Here is a 20,824-nt window from a genome sequence, read left to right on the forward strand (position 1 = left end):
AGGTCAGTGCGTGATGCATCCAGCCCACAGGCTGTGAGTTTCACACCCCTTCTCTAAGCTATTAGGAGGTACTTTCTGCTACAGAAGTACCTGAATCTTCTGTGAAACCAATGAATCAGTGAAAACCTTCAAACTGCCAATGTATTTATCTGGCAGGCACTATCTGGTCCCAGGTGTCAAGACTCCATCTTCTTTTCTTGCATTACTCAGCAGAGGCTTTGTCAAACCAGACATATGGAAGTGATTGACCCAAAGCTACTCAACTGTCTGTAAAGAAAGGATGCAACTGTACTTCTCATGATGTGATCGTGCACCATTTTGTTCACATACTTGTTTTATTTTATGAGTCTTTTGTTGCAGTTTATATACTTCAAATAACTGTATTTTAACAGGTTGACAAAGGAGATAGATTTTGAAGTACAATGTGGAAAGCATCTTAATTCTCCATCAATGGAGCAAGATCACATTGTGTATTTCAAAAAGCATATTGAAATGAATCTTGTGTGAAGATAATGTATATACTGTATAGTTATATGTAAAATGTGAAATAAATTGACTTAATTGTTAATGAGTTAATTGTATAAGACATTTATAACAGAATGACAGAGTTGGAAGGGACTTTGCAGGTCTTCTAGTCCAACTCTCTGCTCAAGCAAGAGACCATTTCAGACAAATGACTGTCCAGTCTCTTTTTAAAAGCCTCCAGTGATGGACAACCCACAAGTTCTAAAGGCAAGCCATTCCACTGGTTTATTGTTTCTCACTGTCAGGAAATTTCTCCTTATTTCTAGGTTGCTTCTCTCCCTGGATAGTTTCCATCTATTGCTTCTTCTCTTGCCTTCTGGTGCTTTGGAAAATAGGTTGACACCCTCTTCTTTATGGCAGCCCCTCAAATATTGGAACATAGCTATATCCCCGCCCGCACAATCCTTCTTTTCACTAGACTAGACATATCCAATTCCTGCAACCATTCTTCATATATTTTAGCCTCCAGCACCCTAATCACCTTTGTTCTTCTTCTCTGCATTCTTTCCAGAGTTTCAGCATTTTTAAAAATATTGTGGTGACTAAGTGTAGTCTTACCAAGGCCTTATAAAGTGGTATATCATGTGATCTTGATTCTATCCCCCTGTTAATACAGCCTAGGATTTGACTGGTTTTTTTGGCATCTGCAGCACATTGTTGGCTCATATTTAAATGATTGTCCACTAGGACTCTTATGAAAGGTTGCTTTTTATTACATAACAGGCTTTTGTTTTAATCTTTCTCTTTTTGCATGTAATAATGATTTTTTGAAAAAAGTTTAGAATGAGAAAGTAAAATTATTAGTATGGTTTGATGAAAAACTGCCAAATTATGGGTTATGTGGTTATTGAATAGCACAAGAGATAACATAATCACAATATGTTAATCTGGTCCTAATGTAATTTTATACAATTATAAATTGATACAATTAGTGAGTACATCCTGTGCCCATCAATACTGAATGGGCAAGCCCAATTGATTCTAAAAAGGCCCACATATAGCAAGACAAAAGGGTCTTCCATCCCTCCCACTTCCAGACACGCAATACACAAATTCTCCTCAGATAGGAAGTCAACCTAAATAACATGTTGGCTGGGGAAATGACAGTCAGCTCCTTTTTTCTGGCCAGAGAGAACAGACTTTTAATCCTATATCATTATTCCTGCACAAAAGGGGATTATTTTTTATTTAAATTACACATCCCAACGTTATAAGGGCTGAGAGATTACAGAATCCAGCTTTCCTTCATTTTTATTACACTTGTAGCTTGTTAGCTTCTATTGCATCACAGAAACCAATCCTGAATTGAGAACTGAAATTCCTCAGAGATTTCCTAAACAAAGTCTCTTCCAGTCCTCATAGAATTTATTCTCATCAATCTTGCTGTCAATCATTCTACTCAAAGCGGAACTCTAAGTGAGTTCCCCTCCTCAGATCCAATACAACCCAGGGCATTTTCATTTACAAGTCGACCACATACCTTCACATTCTTGCTTCATAGATAAAAATTGAGAACAGTCCAATCTTTGTGTTAAATACTAACCATTCAGCTCAGTTTTACATAGCTACAAAAATAACTTTCTACTATGGTAACTATTTTACTCACTGGGAGTGACCCTATCATCCTGCAGTCCTGAGAGACATACTTGGGAATGCAATCTCTTTGTCCTAAGGCAAGATAGGGTGTTCTTTGAAACCCAGAACCAGTTAAACTCCAACTTATTTGTTTAATTTAGCAGCTGTAGTTGTCTCCTGGAGTAGTTTCCCATTGTTCTTCTCAGTTCTTCTTGATTCTTCTTGTATTTCTTCCATCCTACTGTCCTTAATCCCAATCTGGGTGGGCTGCTCATCAGTTCTTCCAGTCATAGTCCACTCTCTTATGTAGCTGTCCTACACTGTGTACTTGCTTCATGGGTTCAGCCTAAATCCTCTCTACTGTTGGCATGTTGGGTTCAATCTCTTCACAAATAGAACATGACCCAGTGACCCACCCTCCCCATCCTCCTGTCTGAACTCCAAGTTGTAGACAGGCATACCAGCAGAGAACACAGCAGGAAGAAGTATTGTATCACCTCTCCTTTCTCCTTTATTCTCAAGGAAACTTTTGATCTCACCATAAATGTCTGATTCTTTTTCAATTCCTCCGGTTGCTTCACTTAGTTAACCATGTCCTTTTCTTTTTCATGTTCATTTTTACAGGTCTGATTTCTCTGTCTATCTCTTGTCTCTGTCTCTGTCTCTCCCCCCCCTCTAAATCTTTGGTTATAGTAAAGTCCATAACACTATGGAAGTGTGATTCCACCTGCATCCCACAACTGCACTCTCTTATAATCCCCCTCCCCCAGATTCCGTTTTCTCATTCTTCAGGATGATCTCCTCTTTCAGTCAGAAGATCCCAATTTGAGTTCCTTATAGGCTCGCTCCACTTGGTTTATTAACAATCCTGACCCAATCATCTTATTTCTGCCTTGTTTATATTTATGTTTTATTTCCTCTGTGGCTCCAGCTGATTAAAAACTTTGGCCCACCAGATCTCTAGCACCTATGGCATATGTGACACAGGTGGCATGCAGAGCCCTCTCTGCAGGCACTCGAGCTGTCGCCTCAACTCAGCTCCACCGTGCATGCACGCTTCCCTTCCGCCAACCAGCTGATTTTCGAGTCTCTCCCATGCATGCACATGGGGCAGGGCACACGCATGTGTGGGGGCGGGGGGAGCACAAGGGGTACAGCACTCCCCCCTGCAGCCCATGTTTGGTCCAAGGAAGCTGCAGGGAACCCTAATAGGCCCAAAACAGAGTATGGGGGGTTGTGTGCATATGCGCGGGGGGGTGGGGTGGTTGCACACCCATTGCATTATGGATTTGGCCAAGTGAGCATGCACGCTGTTCCACGTGCGCACGCTTTCAGCACACGATGACAAAAAGGTTAGCCATCACTGATCTAAGTTATTTTTTTTAAAAAAAATGGAAAATAGTTTCTTATAGCAAACCCCAAGTAGTTTGACCCAATGTTTTCATTTCACCAACTTCATTGTGACCCTTCTCCTCCTTCATGTAAGTAAGTGCTCAGAATGTGAATCACACAACCTCACTCACACGTTTGGGTTTAAAGGTTAAAAAATGTTTTCCTCTCCCTATAGTAGATAGTGACAATAGTGAATACAAACAAACTGCATAAAAGCAGAAAAAGTTAACTAGAAAAAAGAATAGAAGAAAAGAAAGAGAGGATTGAAAACCTCCCATATCTTTAAAGACTCAGACTTTTCTGTTACACCATATAAGGAGATCTTTATGCCATCCTTCCCTAGTAAAATCGGAATAGTTTTATCTCTTATCAATAAACAGTGTTGAACTAGAGTAGGCACTAGACTAGGGCAATCTGGATTTTGTGGTAAATCTCTCATTTAATGTGTCATGAAGATCTCTGAGTGATTTATGCTGGATTAAAAAAGTTAGATTATCTCTTCCCTGGCTGTTTACCATCAATAGCATTAAAATTATGCCTCTGCCATGTGACTGTTGTGAAAAAGAAAGCTAAAGTGGACTTATATGTGAAGACTGAAAGCTCCATTTACTTTGGTAGGAAAAACAAATGCTTGGCTTTAAAACTATTCGAGTGTATGTATTTTACACAAAGTTACAGATGGGGTTTTAAGAAAATAGCGCATCCTTAAATTCTAAAATCTGTCACCTTTGAAAGCCCATTCCATCAGATTGTATCAGTACTGGGTATCTCACATTTAATGAGGTGAAGAACACCCACTTCCCCCAAAATCCAGAAAACCGTAACTGTTTTGCCTCCTTTCTGAGGGTTGTTTTTTTGACAAATTGAAGGAAGCTCTGCTAAGAACAGAGACCATGACCATGGTAGAAAGAAGAGACAGCAAATAGACTGGCTTTTCATAATTCCTCTTTGGACAAGGGGAGGACTTGAGATTGCCCACAAATGTTCCAGGCACTTGTTCCTCATGAGAGACTGCAAGACAGCAGTCTCTGGCAGGTTTAGTGGTCTTGGGAGATGAAGGAGTAGCTATCTTGCTCAAACCATGGTCATGGCCTTTAAAAGAACACTGAGTTTGCATGGTTTCTTTTCTAATCACTTTCAGAAACTGCTTGTTAATTATTCTTCAGCTATTAGAAATCTTTGGATCCACAAGTCTAAAAATACTAGTAACTTATAAACTTAGAGAGAGAGAGAGACGGGTCAGTGGGTTGGAGTGGGAAAAAGAGAGGGCATTTTGGAAAGTTACAAAAGAACTAAGGGTCCAAATGGAATAACCCTTAGTCCTTTTGTAATTTTCCAAAGTGCCCTCTCTTTTTCTCTCTCTCCCACTTCCCCCATACAGCCGATCACAACTGTAATGCATTCCAGGACTTCGGTCGCAACCCAATTTGGTCGTGATGGGAAGCGAGACTGCACATATTAAAAAAAATGGTGTGGCAGAAGAAATCGCCACAGCAGGGAAAATCGCCGCAACTATGTTTGATCACCACCCAAGGATGTGTTCACGACCAGAGTTGAATATTTTGTGGATTTTTTGTTCGGCACTCAATTTGGTCATGGTCAGAAGTGTTCGGGACCCGAGGTTCCACTGTATCACTCTCTCCCTCCCTCCCTCCCTCTCTCTCTTCCCCCCCTCTCATACAGGAAAAGGCATTTGTTTTGAATTCTTTAAATATATATATCATTAGATGGGGTTTTGGAGATTGTACACCAGCAAGAACTAGAAGGAACTAAATATTATAATTAAAAGAGAACAAGAATTAAATTTGACTTACTAATACAGAATGGAGCAAAATATTTTAACACTGGACATATTGAAGGATATTTTGGAACCATGGATTCGGAAGTTATTTTACACAAAGACTGTAAAAAATATTATGGAAGATGATCAATGCTATTTTCAGGATGTGCATTTATTTATTTAAGAAAATTTATATGGCTGTCCAACTCCCTCTCAGTGACTTTGGGCATTTACAAAGATAGCATTTGATGCTAATAAAATAAAAGGGGAAATTCTTTCTGGTTAAATTTTATACATCTTCTGGGAGCATGGATGCATGTAGGAATAAATAGTACACACATTCAGTGAAATGTGCTTATTCCCTGATTCAACTCTCAGCCCACACTTACTTACTTAAACGCAAGTTCAATTGATTTCAACAAGAATGACAATGAAATAAGTAGCTTATGATAATAGTCAGTCTAAATTCTAAAAACATTTTCATAAAAAAATTCCCTTGGGAATCATGAAAGTTTATCTTCTGTAAGTGAGATTAAGGCTGTAGCTAACTTCAAAATCACTTTTACAGTCCAGACCCTCCCAGGCACTAGTCCCAGCATGGTGGAATTCATGGCATTCTTTGCCAGTACCAGACACAGAAGGTTTGGATATATAGACATATGTATATAGATGTATATAAACCATATAGATAAACCAACACACACACGCACACACACGCACACACACACACACACACACACAGTGGAGAAGGCGGGGATAAGTAGGTAATATATTGCACCAGTTTTTAAAAAATGGCTTTGCTTTGCTAAATGATAGAACAACTGATGGAAAAAAAGCAGCTCACTCTGCAAAACTATCTGTTCAACTGCTGTTATTTTCAAAACGGCACTTTTCCTTAGGGGAGCCATTGTGCCCTGCATGTCTTCTTCCATCTGGAAGCAGCTGCTGGAGAAGCAAAGGAAGTTTTTAGCTGGAAGCAAGGAGGTAATGGCAACTACAACCATCTGCAGAGCTCATTAGACTGATAGCCATGACTTTTGAAAGGGCTTCAAGTCAAGGGTACTTATTTTTTTTCCAGCAACAAAAGACTATTGTGAAGAAAGATAGATAGAACTGGCCCGAAATTCCAGTTGCCACAAAACTGCAGCATTTTGCATCATGATTTATTTTGCTATTTGATTCTACATTGAGAAATAAAGCACAGACATATAAATACATCAGTATTGGTGGATGTGTTCATAAGGCACAGCTATGAATACATTGCCAAACAATGAGATATGGAACTTCAGTAGAATATTATACAATTTTCTGTACTTAATGAAATTTTTTTAATCATGCTTGTATAAAAAAGCTTCTCTAGAACCAAGATTTGAATCCACCATACTTTTAAGTACTAATGTAGGAGAGCTATGTTGGTCTATGATTGGGGGGGGGATAAATCAGAGAATAAATCAGAACTTGGTAGACTTTTTATGATTAATCAATGTTAAATAGGTTTTAAAATTTAAAATTTTAATTGAAACCAGTTTTTTTAAAAGCAGAAGCTTCTGTGAGCTGCAGTAAATTTCACCAGATGTTAGTAAGAAAAGGTGCTACTAGACTTTCACTAGGTTCTATTGGGGTGTATACCAAAAGTTCTCACCTACTAATTGTTTTTCAATTTGTGCCTTCCTGTCCATCTGGCCAGGGCCAGATCGGCTGAAGCATTTTTAACAAACTCTTAACAGCTAAGAACTTGGGATGCGATGGCTCAGTGACTAAGATGCTGAGCTTGTTGATCAGAAAGGTTGGCAGTTCAGCGAATCGAATCCCTAGCGCTGCGTAACGGAGTGAGCTCCCATTACTTGTCGCAGCTTCTGCCAACCTAATAGTTCGAAAGCACATAAAATGCAAGTAGAAAAATAGAAACTACCTTTGGTGGGAAGGTAACAGCATTCCGTGCGCCTTCGGTGTTTAGTCATGCCAGGCACATGACCACGGAGACATCTTCAGATAGCACTGGCTCTTCGGCTTTGAAACGGAGATGAGCGCCGCCCCCTAGAGTCAGGAACGACTAGCACATATGTGTGAGGGGAACCTTTACCTTTAAGAGATAAGAGGGTGTGTACGAGACAGCAATCCTATGCACAACTCCTCTGTTCAACATTGGAATGGGATGTGTGGTTGTGCAATGAAAATTAATAAGTACCATGTAACTGCAAAAAAGAAAAAGAAAGAAAAAGAAACCTGCAACATTTTAACTGAATTTATAGAAAATGTTTGATTGGCCATGCTGGTGTTTTTTTGTTTTAATCTAACCTAATTAACCTCGCAGAGAAATTGAGAAAACAAACCAAGCAAACTTCTTTTAATTCATGGGTAGAGGAATGAGTTATAAACAAAACAGCTAAATAAATACACCTTTCTCTCATGTCTCTTGAATTCTAAGAATTCAGTAAGAAATATCTAAGCATACTCTTCAAATTCTTCCAAATAACTGATTTTAATAAAATCTTAACAGTCTTTGACAAATAATATCACAACTGCTCACAGTATCCTTTACCTTTGACATCTGGACTACTGCAACTGTCTTTACATGGGCCACCCTTGAAAATCATTCAGAGGCTTTGGTTCTGCAATCCAACAAGACAGACACAGACTTCAGAGGATAATCAGAACTGCAGAAAAAAACAATTACTGCCAACCTGCCTTCCAATGAGGACCTCTACACTGCATGAGTCACAAAGAAACGATGCTATCAATGCTCAAAACGATGCTATAGAGCACTGCACACCAAGACAAATAGACACAAGAACATTTTTCCCCCAACCCCATTATTCTGATAAACAAATAATTCCCTCACTATTGTCAAACCATTCACTAAGGCTGCATTACTATTACTATTAGTCTTCTTATCGTTCCTACCACCCATCTCCTGCTACTTATGACTGCAAGACTGTTAACTTTGTTGCTTGTATCCTTATGATTTATATTAATATTGATTGTTTCCTGTTTGCTTATTTGTACCCTATGACTATCATTAAGTGCTGTACCTTATGATTCTTGACGAATGTATCTTTTCATGTCTTTTTATGTACACTGAGAGCATAGGCACTAAAGACAAATTCCTTGTGTGTCACTTTATTGGCCAATCACACTTGGCCAATAAATAATTCTATTCTATTCTATTCTATTCTATTCTATTCTATTCTATTCTATTCTATTCTATTCTAATTCTCTTAATTCAGCAGGTAGCAACCAAGGTTTGCTTACACTTCTGGCTAAGTTTCCTCCACTTCTAGCAATGTTACCTTGGCTGCCAACTAACTTCTAGGTGCAATTTTAGGTTCTGGTTGGCACCCTTAATGTCCTATATGGCTCAGAGTCTGGTTACCTCTGAGACTGCCTGCTCCAGCTTGAATCTACCAATCTGCTGAAATCAGGGTAAGGAGTCAAAGGAATCTTAACTTTGAAATATTTCCATTTTTCATTCTGAATTATGTTAAACATTAACATTAACTCAGGACCAAGGGAGAAAGCTACAATGAACAACCTAGGTTTACCTCTGAATAAAAATCATATACAATTATGTACTTAAAATAATATAAAACATGTTCAAGCTTTTGTTTTTTCCTGTGACATGGCCAGACCTGAAGGTTAAAAGCAGGTATGTTCCATTTGCAAATAAATCTTTTTTTATTTAATTGCCACAAATTAATGCACCTCTCAAGATGTCCTAATGATCTGTTTATCAAGAGAAAGTTCTATTCAGTATGTCTTGCATGGTGAACATGCATGACATCCCTTTACCTACCTTTGGCCATCATTTCAAATGGATTAGAACTGAAAACATTGAAGTGATCCCTTCCTCCAGTGATTTGGTGGAAAATATCCCTATAATAGAGATTTATGCCTAAGTACCTTTGAGCAAATATCTACTGGTACTCAAAGCAAATATGGGATAAGGATGGTCCTTGGTTATGTTTCTGGTTACAATTTTTGTATTTAAAAAGGAGGAAAAGGAGAAAAAACTAAGAATTACTAAGAATTGTAATTCTTTTGATACATAGTCCAACTTAAAGGTAAAAGGTAATGGTAAAGGTTTCCCTCACACTTATGTGCTAGTCGTTCCCGACTCTAGGGGCCGGTGCTCATCTCCGTTTCAAAGCCGAAGAGCCAGCGCTGTCCGAAGACATCTCCATGGTCATGTGACCAGCATTACTCAGCTGAAGGCGCACAGAACGCAGTTACCTTCCCACCAAAGTGGTCTTATTTTTCTACTTGCATTTTGTATGTGCTTTCGAACTGCTAGGTTGGCAGAAGTTGGGACAAGTAATGGGAGATCACTCCATTATGCGGCACTAGGGATTCGAACCACCAAACTTTTCTGATCAACAAGCTCAAGTGTTAGCCACTAAGCCACCGCATCCCTTAGTCCATCTTGTATCCTAATAACTCTGCAAGAGATGGTACACAAGAAGACTGTTGACTTTTTAAACGTGCTGATATGAACATTACACATTTGTCTGTGAAAAGACCAGAAAAAAGCTGGTACTGTGTAAGTTTAAATCTTCCCCCCAAACCTAACTATTTCATTAAGCTCAGGACAACTCAGCACCACAGAGAGCTACACTGCAGTCAAATAACATGACTTGGGATTTAATTATTTCCTTGCAAGCCATTCACATGCCACAAATGCCTGGCACAAAGCATAAATTGATAGGGAAGATAGTATTATTTTTTATTTAAAAATGCCTTATTTGTGAGGATGATTTATGGTAAAATAACACCACATACATTTTCCATTGCATGCCAGATATTTTGGGAGGAGTAGGCTGGAAAGAGGTAAATGAAGTTTCTGTATGAGCATTTTGTTCAAGACTAATGTAAATGGATAATAATAACCCTGGATGATGTATTATAATCCCCTCCCCACCTTCCCAGGTAAGTTTGATATTACCCTGGCTGTGCAATGAGTTTGGAAAAAAGGAATTCTAAAGCAAAACTGAAGAATGGACTATTTGCAACTGTTGCATCTCCTCCTTTTGACTTCAATGTACAACTAGGGTTCATCATGTTACACCTCATGTTTCTCTATGATTCCCTTTCCTAGAAACCAAGCAATGGAAGATATCAGGAAAGCATCAAGTTGAGGGAGGGCAAAACAGGGTTTGCAAAGTCACGCTTTACAAAGACTTGTGCTGCGGTGTGGTTTATATGTTTATATATTAGTTGCACCAGAAAACACAAAAGCTTATAGAAGCAAATCCTGTGCTGGCATGAAATCAGTTTTAGGAGGATTTTTCAAATGCAGTCCCTTCCCCCCAAGCCCCTCAAGGGAGTTTAACTTTTGATACTTTGTTACTTCTTGCCCCAGACCGGTATAAACGTTTGCACATTTGGACAGAGCACACCTCCCCCCCACCTCCCTTCCTTTAACTTTTTGAGACAGATGGTGGTTGAGCATCCCCCCGCCCCCGCCGGAGGTCTTCCTTTGAAGACGTCTTGCGCCGATTGTACAGCTTTTCAGCTGTTCTGAATTAAATCATAACGTCCTCGAAGGGGAATACCAACTGACCTCTCCCGCACCTAGACAAATGGCAATGGTGTTCCGCCCCCGCCCTCAAGGTACGGGTGGGTGGGCGAAAGGAAAGCAGGAGTTCCCTTGGACGAAGGTCTCGGTGGAGTCTCCGTCGCGCATGCGTGCCGCTGCTTTCTCCCTCCCCCTCCTGGTTTTCCCCCAACCTGAAGTTAACTTCTGGCGCTCCGACTTGCACTTCGGAGGCTACCAGGCAGAGGCGATGGCACTTTGGCTCAAGTTCTGCTCTTTCTTTTTTTCTCTCACGGCCTGCCTCGATGGCCCGCGCCTGGCCGTCTCCGCCGGAGGGACCAGCAGCGGCGGCGGCAGGAAAGGATCCGCGAGCGAGGCTTGTGGCTGGATGGTAAGGCAGATGGACGGTTTGGGTTTGCCCTGGGTTGGATTTGGTCACGGTGTGTGTTTGGGTCCGAGTTCGGTTTATTCCGACCTAAGGCAGGAAAAGGCACCAAGTTTGCCGGGTGCCAGATACCTTTCGGTTTAAAGCGCTTCGGGACAACGACAGCCGGGCGATGGCAGGAATTGCAGGAGTGTGTCCGCTTTGCGTGGTGGGCACTTTGCTGCAAGCACAGCTATGCAAGCAAGGCTCACCTTCCCTCCTTCCTTCCTTTTTTCCTCCCTCCTTCCTTTTTTCCTCTTTCCTTCCTTCTTTCATTTTTCCTCCTTCCTTCCTTCCTCTCAGCTTGTTCCTTCCGTCCCGTCTAGCAAACAAGAGGGCCAGCTGGCATTTGTAAGCTTTTGGGATGGTTGGTGGCGGAGCTTAACTGCAGTTTTCGCATCAAAGGAAGCTGGGGAGGAAGGAAGGAGGGACGGGGCAGTGGAGCGGGACGGAGCAACAAGTGTGAAGTCGCTCCACAGGTCTTTTATGCGCCTGTCTCCCTAATTCTTCTCCCGCCTTAACTAGACCTGTGCCGGGAGAAGAGGATAAAAGGCAAAAGGCGATCGCTTGCCCTTTGTCATTTTAATCACTGCAGGCTGGTTTTGGTTACAGGCCTGATCTTTACCGGAAAGACTGTGACTGGGAGTGTTGGGAAGGTGATACAAAAAAAAAAAAAAAAAAAAAAAAAAAAGAAAGAAAAGAATTTTAGGGCTTCACCTTTTGTCTCTTCCAGAAGCTGCGATTTCCTTCTTGAGTTCCCTAAGTGTGATTTTCCTTGGGGTGTATATGTGTGTGAAACAAAAAACAAAGACTGCTTTCCTCTGAACCTGCTCCTTTCAGTTTTCAGCCTTACTAAAGATTCCAGATGATTGGCACTAGTGACTTTTATTACTTCTTCTTCTTCTTCTTTTTTTTTGCTGTTAAACTGCCACAAAGATTTCCTGGGGATCAGGTCATGAAGAGGGCTGGGGGCTGGGGGCGGGGGGGGGATCTAGGAGACTGGTGAACTAGTGAAGTGGCTCCGGTATTATCAACATTCTTTCTGCTGTTTCTTTGTTCTTGCTTTATTTTTTATAGCCTTTTGTGGTTTCGGTGTTTTTAATAATTATGATAATGGCTTTTTAGGTAATTATTGACTGTTAAGCCTTGTTATAGGCTGCCTAGAGATGGGCAGCTCCATAAATTGGAGAGATAAATTGTAAAATTGTAAAAAAAAACAAAAACAAAGGAAGTGACCTACTGGCATGGAGTAGTTGTGTTCATACCTGAAAATAAATATATAGCTATAGGAAAAGAACTGAAATTTTAGAGGAACAACTTGCTAGAGTTAATAATTGATTTGCAGATTTTAAAGTCTTGGTATATGTACATGAGAACCTTAGAAGCTCTAATGCTTCCCAAAGATTTGGTGTGTTTTTCTAATAAAAATGATATTAATTGCTCTATTGACAAAAAAGCCACAGAAATTTAAATTTTGCTGAAAAAGATAGACAGAATTCATTCCATCGTAACAACATTGATTTGCACTATGTAAAGATTGCTTTTACTCACCATCACATTTTTTCAGCTCTTTGCTTTAGAAATTGGTTCATTTCAGTTGTTTAAGAAAAAGCTATAATGTTTTATGTTTTTTTGCGGGGGGGGGACCCTGATTTCAGTCTGGGACACATTCATAAGCATTATAAAACCAATTGCCTTGTTTGCATAGCAATTGTCTTGGTCTGTTTGTGCATTTTGAATAGACTTGCCATACTGTTGAATGACTGATGGCCCCTGTAACACATTGTCTGCTCTGGGGCAAGGCTGCCTTTGAAGTGCTGTCCTGTAGGAAGTAAAACGACTATTTGCTGTATTAAAATTCCTCGGTATTTCCTCTGTTTAACCACAGGCCACTTCCCCTTTACCACTCTAAACACTGCAGGGATACTGGCTGATTGAAAAAGCACAAGGACTGAAGTAATTGCATCCCATTTAGACAGCAATGCTTAGTATAGCTTATTTATAATCCTCAAGTTCCTTATGTGATAAAAGGGAGGGTTACCTTCTTTTCTGTTAAAAACAAGGTGGAAACATGAAAGCATCCTATTGACTTTGGATCAAAGTATTTGGGTAACTTACTGATACATCTTAACTGGAAAGGTAGAGAGAGAGCAAGAAATGTGTGTTGAATTAAAGTAGGTCTAGATGACTTCACGCTCTACTAAGTGTGCATATACTATCCTTAGAGGGACATTGTAGCCTAGACCTCTGCATACTACTTATGAATAAACTTGCTCAAGGTAATGCTATAGATTGTGCAATGCAAATTGATCAAGTAAACTTTGAGAGCCTTGTTTTAAAAGTTTCTTTAATAAAGGACACGTGTGTTCTCCATCAGTCTAAAATAATTGTCCAGATTTTTGAAGTGAACTTACCCATTTAATTATTTTTAAAAGATGAGATTTGCCAGTGGCCCCATCCTTTCAGTATTATGTTAAGGATATAAATAAATGACAAAAGAACAAAGGTCCTCTAGTGAACAGTAAGGCTAAAACAGTTATTCCTCACTTGAAATGGAAAATTATTTTACCTTTTCCTTTGACATACAAGCTGACCCTAACCCCTAAATTGGCATTTTACCAAAAGATAATATTTTAGGTAGGGTAGTAAAATATATTATTCTGAACAAAACCGGATAAATCTGATATATCCCATTTAAAAATGTTAGGTGGGAATCAAACTTGTTCCAAAACAGATCTAGTTGTTTGATTTATAAAATGGTTTTGTGTGAAATATTGAGAATTTCTTTCACATTGCTAATAGTATTATTCATTAATATTGCAATGAATACAACACTGCATGCGTGGAAGCAGATTTTTTGCTGTCACAGAAAAATTATGTTGTACTTTGAAATACATCACCTATAATATTCCTCTGTAAATTAGAAAATACCTATGATCAAGATATACTTGTAAATTAGAAAACACCTTGTGATTATCTGGAATAGCCCACCAGCTTTCTACTGGAAAGGGAGGATGACTGGATTCCCATACTAAATCATTAGTAAATAAATCATAATTTCCAAATTTGATGAACAATAAAATATAGTTTATAATGACAAATACTATACTTTAAATCAAGACTAAACAAGAAACATATGAACTGATAAATTAAATGAAGTCCCACAACTGCCTGTCAAAATAGCAGCAAAATGATCTTTTTAATTGTTAAATTATACAGTCTTCTGCTTTGCCGCTAATTTTGTGAAATAGGAGAAACATCAATATTCCCAAGGAGATGATTTTTCCTATGCTCATAAAACCTACTTGAATGTTTTCAATCCCCCTTCCAATGAGTTATGTTTCTTTTGCCTTTTGAATGGTTCTATACCCTCAGTCTTGTAGTAGTGTATTGCGATTGTGGGGTTCATTGATGCAGAGGTACAGGCTGCAGCAGGAAGTTGTTTGTACTTGTGGATAGTATCTATGTTTCTAGAGGACCCTGGAAGATTAAGGTTCAAAACTGGACCAAAAATTGTGAGTGAAAAGAGACTGGTGGAGACAATGATGTGGCAGTGTGGGTGGTGCCGGAAGACTCATCTGTGTAATCCTCTGATCTATGAAGGGGCATAAATGCCTGAAGAAGACTCCTGTGGTTCCTTTTTCTTGTTAACACATGCTAGAGCCATCTTTGCTTAATTGGTTAATCTTCTGGGACAAAGCTAGACATTTGTAGTCAGGCAAATAAGTTTATCGAAGACTTGTTATATCAGAGGTACAGTGTGCCAGATTGCCATGCGATAGGAGGGAAAGAATGAAAGTGTTAGCCTAGCAACAAGCCCCATGGTTCTTGATACTTTTGGATGGGAGGATGCTCTCAATAATATCCTTCCCTAACCTAGCACCATTTCTTCGTATTGGTTCCTTAAGGCCAACAGCAAGCTGGATGAGTAATGCAGAAGTTGTAATAGACCAGTGGTGGAATTCAATTTTTTTTACTGCCAGTTCTGAGGGTATGGTTTGGTGGGTGTGGCATGACTTGGTGGTTGTAGCAAGGGAAGGATACTGTAAAATCTCTATTGCCACCTCACTCCAGAGGAAGGTTACTGCAAAATCCCATTTGTTCCCGATCAGCTAGGACTTGGGAGGCAGAGAATAGATGGGGGCGGGGCCAGTCAGAGGTGGTATTTACCAATTCTCCGAACTACTCAAAACTTCTGCTACTGGTTCTCCAGAATTGGTCAGAACCTGTTGAATATTACCTCTGCAATAGACCTAGGGGTGGAAAAAAATGGACTAGTCCTGTGAAGTCATGTTCACATTTTAAAAGAATTTAGTAGAATCTCTGTAACTTCAGGGTTTAAAAGTCAGGACTAGAAAGACCCAAGTTAGGGGGAACCCCCCCCCCCAGCTTTTGAGTAAAATTTACTTTAATAAGGTTAATGTGGGTGCCGGGGAGATCCAGGGATGATATCTTTGTAATGATGTGCTGATATAAACGCTGAAGATGCAACATTTGTATTATGACTATGTACATGAATCATTGTTTGGGGTTATTTCAGCCTGTTGCTCCAGAATATATGTGCAATAGATATCTGGGAACTAACGTATATTTATGAACTTGTTTTAGCTGATTATTGTGAGATAAAGATTTAACCGATGAGTTGACATTGTAGTATTTATTTTTGGTCAAAGAGTGGTCCCTTTTGCTGTCCTCCAAATCTGAAAGGAAGTTGCTTCTTAGATGATTCTTTTTTCAAATCATTAAGCATTTTTATAATGGTCTGATCAAGAACAGCATAGACATAAGTGTTGCATGTATATAATAGTCTAAGCCTAGATCTCTTTTCCAGTGCTGCTCTAGGACTTCAATATCCTGATAACCTTCATTCAATTTTCTTGTCCCTAATTGGAAGATGTTTTGGTCTCTTTGCATCTATCTAAAACAAAAATCTTCCAAGAAACTTTCTTTTAAAGAAAATAAGAGGTTACAATAATTTCAGCACTTGGTCTACAGTATTTCTCACATACAACTAACATCTTCAGCATACATACTACAACAGTAGTTTTCTTCAACTCATTGCCATCCAACTGTATCATCTTGCATCTAGAAGCCCCCAAATAGAGCAGCACATGAATTGGGAGTCACCCATCATGCTATGTTATCATGTGGCTTGTTTGGTTTTGTCTCAATATGTTCTGTGGAGCTAGCCAAATCTAGCCAGATACAGTTAAACAAATCATGATTAATCAAACTGAAGTGGAATGGTTGGAAGAGGGGGAAAGTAGTTAGGAAGAAAGTATACTGTATGTTTTTATATGTCTATGTATCTGCTTATGTGTTTATTTTACACATACAGAGGGAGAGAGAGTGAGTGAGAGAGAGAGAGAGAGTAAGGACAGACTTTTTTTCACCCTCTGGAGCAATGTTTGAACCCAATGTAATCCATTACAACTAAATAGGGAGAATAGCAACCACCAAAAGGAAGTACTTCTTTATACCACAGGATGAAACTGATATATGCAACTTTTAAAACAGTTTTAAAAATGTTGGCAAATTAATGGACAATTTAGGGTTATTATCCCTGGTGGCTATTTATTTCCTCTAGAATCACAAACAGGCTATTCAAAAGCTGGTAATAGTGTCTGTGGGTGATTGATTCCTGGGCAGAGTTCTGGACTTTTAATGCTCTCGCTTAGCCAAATGTATTACTCAGTTTTTCTTCCCAGACAACTACTTTAAGATGCCTGGACTTCAACTCCCAGAATACCCTAGGCAGCATGACTTGAAGTCCTTAAAGTATTCATGTTTGAAAAACTACTGGTGTAGACTGAACAAAAAGGATCTTTTTCTCCTAAATATTTCACCTTTTCCATTAAATTTTCCTCCATTTCCTTTAATTTCCTTTTGCTCTGATTACAGGTAGTCCTCAACTTACATTTAGTCACCTTTCAAAGTTACAATGGCACTGAAAAAGTGACTTGTGGCCATTTTTCACACTTATGACCACTGGAGCATCCCCAAGGTCCCGTGATTTTACATTTTGTTGTTCGACAGCAGACTCACATTTATGATGGCTGCAGATTCCCAGGGCCATGTGATCCCCTTTTGTGACCTTCTGACAAACAAAGTCAATCAAATTTGTCAGAATATTCATGACTGGCAGAGACATGGTAACAAGGTCAGTCAATGAATAGGCACAACAACAGATCAGCTGAAACAGATTGGAGCCTGGGCGTGGTTTACCTCGGAAGCTCTGAGTGCTGTGCTGAGAATTGAATCCTCTCTCTTGAGATCAACTGTGGAACAAATATTTGAGAAAATTTTACCCAGGATACATTTCAAACATGGAGCAGTTTACACAGCAAGTCTCCATTCAGCAATCCATTGTCATAGATCAGTGAAACATATTGTATGAAACGATTGCCTGCCTGAATTCAAGTAACCTTGTTTTATTTTATTTTTATCCCACCTTTATTATTTTTAAAAATAGGTCAATGGGGCAAACATATCTAATACTCTTTCTTTTTCCTATTTTCCTCACAACAACAATCTTGTGACAGACAGTGACTGGCCCATAGTCACCCAGTTTTCATGCCTGAGACAGGATTAGAACTCACAGTCCACTGGTTTCTAGCTTGGTGCCTTAACTACTAGACTCCTAGTGACTATTAGATCACACTGGCTCTTGTTATTAGTCTTGATAGATTTAAAAAAAACATTTTACTACATAAGAGTAGAAACAGTGGAAGGGAGATACAGTGGCCTGCTCAAAATCCTAAATGATTTATCTGGTTTTCCCCCCAGTGATATGTAAAATAGACATTTCCTGTACAGTTTCCTTTTTCAACATTGTAATCTTGAGATATTTTTTGTACTTACTGCTTGTTATGACAAGACTTTTATAATAGTATACATTTATGTAACTGGTGAAAGCTATGTTTTTTAATGTTTCACATTTCCCCCCCAAAATTAATTGCACTCTGCATTTCAATTCTGTCTTGTGTTTTCATACTTCGATCAATTTTTTGTAAAAAATTACAACATAATTGTGAATTGCAGGTTTGGTTTATATAAAATAGATATTGTTATTAAATGGCGGAACAAGCTCTGTAATGCAGCAAGGAAGTCTCAAAAATGGTATTTAGGAATCAATGCATTGTTTTTGTTATTAAAAGTGTAGTCCAGCATTGCTGGAACATTCTCTTTTGAAAGACGCATTTTAATGTCTTTTCCAGCTATTGTGAAAGTATTTTCAATCATTTGCTCTGAATGGCTTCTGTGATGAATCAAAACCTGGTAGAGCATATTATCTTAGCAGGCTGCTTTGGGTTTTCATTTCTAACTAGATATTTTTGATCTTACTTCTGAACGTATTCAGATCCAGCCAAGCACTTAGTGACTTCCCTGGCTTTTTTTTTTTTTTTTGTATATAGCTGTGGGAAAATTCCTGGTTGGCTGGCTATGAATTAATGGAAATCCTTACAATGCTTCACTAATGATAGCTCCTGTGGCTTTAAAAAAATTCTATTGCCTTTTCTAATTTGGAGAAGGTCATGGAGGTTTACAGAAACTTAAGAAAAGGTAACATCTGGTTGTGCTCTGCTGTTGGCTGCTTTTGTGTGAAGAAAAAAAAAGTTACGGTGTTTCCTCAGCATCAAAAGTGGTTAAGGTGACCCTGATAAAAAAGCTCTTCTCTCAAGCTGTGAGTTCTAATTAATTGTACTCTCCTTCTGGGGCTGTTGGATCTTACTGTTAAATCCCTGATTTTTAATACTTTAATCCTAAAGGATTTACCTAGCTACAGATAGTTCAGGAGCTGTAAAAAAAACTTTTATTTCTTAGAGGGTTGAGATAACCTTAATACCATAGCACCAACATGGATTCTGCTTATCAAAGGTCAAGATGCAATCGAGCTTTTAAAAGCAGTTCTAAAATAAGAACACAAGATATCTTGTGGAGGTAAACTATTGGAAATTAACTCCCTTGACTTTGTTTAATTTAAATTAAATACTACCTTAAATTAGTTTTCTTGGTTTGCCTCCACCTGTTTCTTTTAGAAGTATAGGCACTGGCATGGCACTCAAGGACCAAATTTGGCTATCAAGAAAATGGTTATTTGGGGAAGAAAAAAGCTATGCCATCCAATAATGAAGAGTGTGAGCTTGGTTGCTTTCTTGCAGATATTTTAGTACCAAGTTACGTAACATTATCAATGCTTATAGGGAAGGGTGTTTGCTCACATACACAATGAAGGATGTGTATGAAATTGTTGATGTAAAACCACCTTTTTTAGGTGGAGCCAAACCAAGTAAATAGAGAGAGCTAAAAGTAGATGAGAGTCCTACTGACCCACTCACCAGGCTCTAGCTGCAGGGAAAAACCGGAAGCCTTATTTGCTCTCTTGTAGAGAAGTGCTGAGATTTACCTTTAAAGCCACTTGAAATTAAATCTAGATCTATACATTTCTTTCACGGAACTGTACTGATGTTTAGCTCTAGTTGGGATTGTGCCCTTACAGAAAGAATTCTTGTACAACCTGGGGGTGCACCTGAATTCCTAGTTGTTGTTGGAAACTGGTCAAGAAGACTTTTGCCCAGCTCCAACACGTACACCAGTTGAACCGATGTCTAGAACACACTCATCTAGTATAATGCACTTTACGTGAAACTGGTCCTGGGAACCACCCAGAAATGAGTACAAAGTAGACAATCTGAGTTTGAGATATAACATGAATATTGTAGGAGCTGCATTGGTAGCTGACTTATTGCCAGGAAAAAATCAAGGTGCTGGTATAGCTTGATTCCTGGCTATCTTCAAGAGTGCTTGCTCCAAATAGAATCTGCCTATTCAAGTGCACCTTGTTTGCTGAGAGTCCCTCTTCATCATAAGATGTGATAGGAGGGCATTTGTGCGAAACTCCTCTTCTGTGCAATGTCTCTCAGCAGACATAAGTTCTGTTAAAAGTTGTAGAAGTTCTGGTTCTTTCAAATAACATTGGGGTATGGAAGTCACTTGCTATGTGAAGAACCGGTTGGAACGGGGCTGGCGGCGTCCTCGTGCACGCGCACAGTGCACGCATGCGTACTAACATCTGTGCGATGCTCCAGCTGCTCCTGGAGGATCGCGCAGGCACTGTATGCGTCCTGCGCATGCGTGGAAGCGCAGAACTCGTCAAAACCAAGTAAGGAGCGCGGCTGGCCGGGTGGGCCCTTCGCCATTCCCAGAAGTTACTTACCTGCGGGTTCGCCAACCAACCGGTTCGCGGGGACCGTCGCGAACCGGTTGAAACCCACCCCTGATGATGCACTATTTTTATGAATATAGTATTAAAGGTAAAGGTTTCCCCTCCCAGTTGTGTCCAACTGTAGGAGGAGGTGCTTATGTTGCTTTCTTAGCCAAGTGAGCCAGCTATTGTTGCCCACCAGCGGCCAGTGGAGCTAGCAGCAGATTCGGACAGTGAGGAGGTTGGGGAGGAACATGGGCTAGTCATGGAATCTGGGGAATCTGATGAGGACTCTGTGTCAGAGACAGAGAGGGGGCCAGAGCCATATGCAAGTTATCAGCTGTTGTCAGAGTTGGAGAGCAGTGAGGCAGACAAACAGCTGAAGCCTGTTCC

The 20,824-nt window shown here is 39.6% G+C and overlaps 2 protein-coding genes across 3 annotated transcripts in view; one reads left to right on the forward strand and one right to left on the reverse strand.

The window, feature by feature from the left end:
* Positions 1-7,348, reverse strand: part of APPL1 (adaptor protein, phosphotyrosine interacting with PH domain and leucine zipper 1) — a 57,859-nt gene extending 50,511 nt beyond the window's left edge. Inside the window, exon 1 of the mRNA XM_087709032.1 lies at positions 7,185-7,348. The gene's annotated coding sequence lies outside the window, so the exon portion shown is untranslated. The remainder of the gene's footprint in view (positions 1-7,184) is intronic.
* A 3,629-nt stretch (positions 7,349-10,977) lies between these two features.
* Positions 10,978-20,824, forward strand: part of IL17RD (interleukin 17 receptor D) — a 53,070-nt gene continuing 43,223 nt past the window's right edge. For both annotated transcript variants that reach the window (XM_087709033.1, XM_087709034.1), the window contains exon 1: positions 10,978-11,193. In XM_087709033.1, coding sequence (XP_087565159.1) covers positions 11,053-11,193 — 141 coding nt within the window. In that variant the 5' untranslated portion in view covers positions 10,978-11,052. The remainder of the gene's footprint in view (positions 11,194-20,824) is intronic.

This window comes from Thamnophis sirtalis, unplaced genomic scaffold (genome assembly GCF_051295495.1).
Source record: "Thamnophis sirtalis isolate CommonGarterSnake01/CBP01778 unplaced genomic scaffold, rThaSir2_p1.2 scaffold_3, whole genome shotgun sequence".
NCBI classification, from domain to species: Eukaryota; Metazoa; Chordata; class Lepidosauria; order Squamata; family Natricidae; genus Thamnophis; species Thamnophis sirtalis.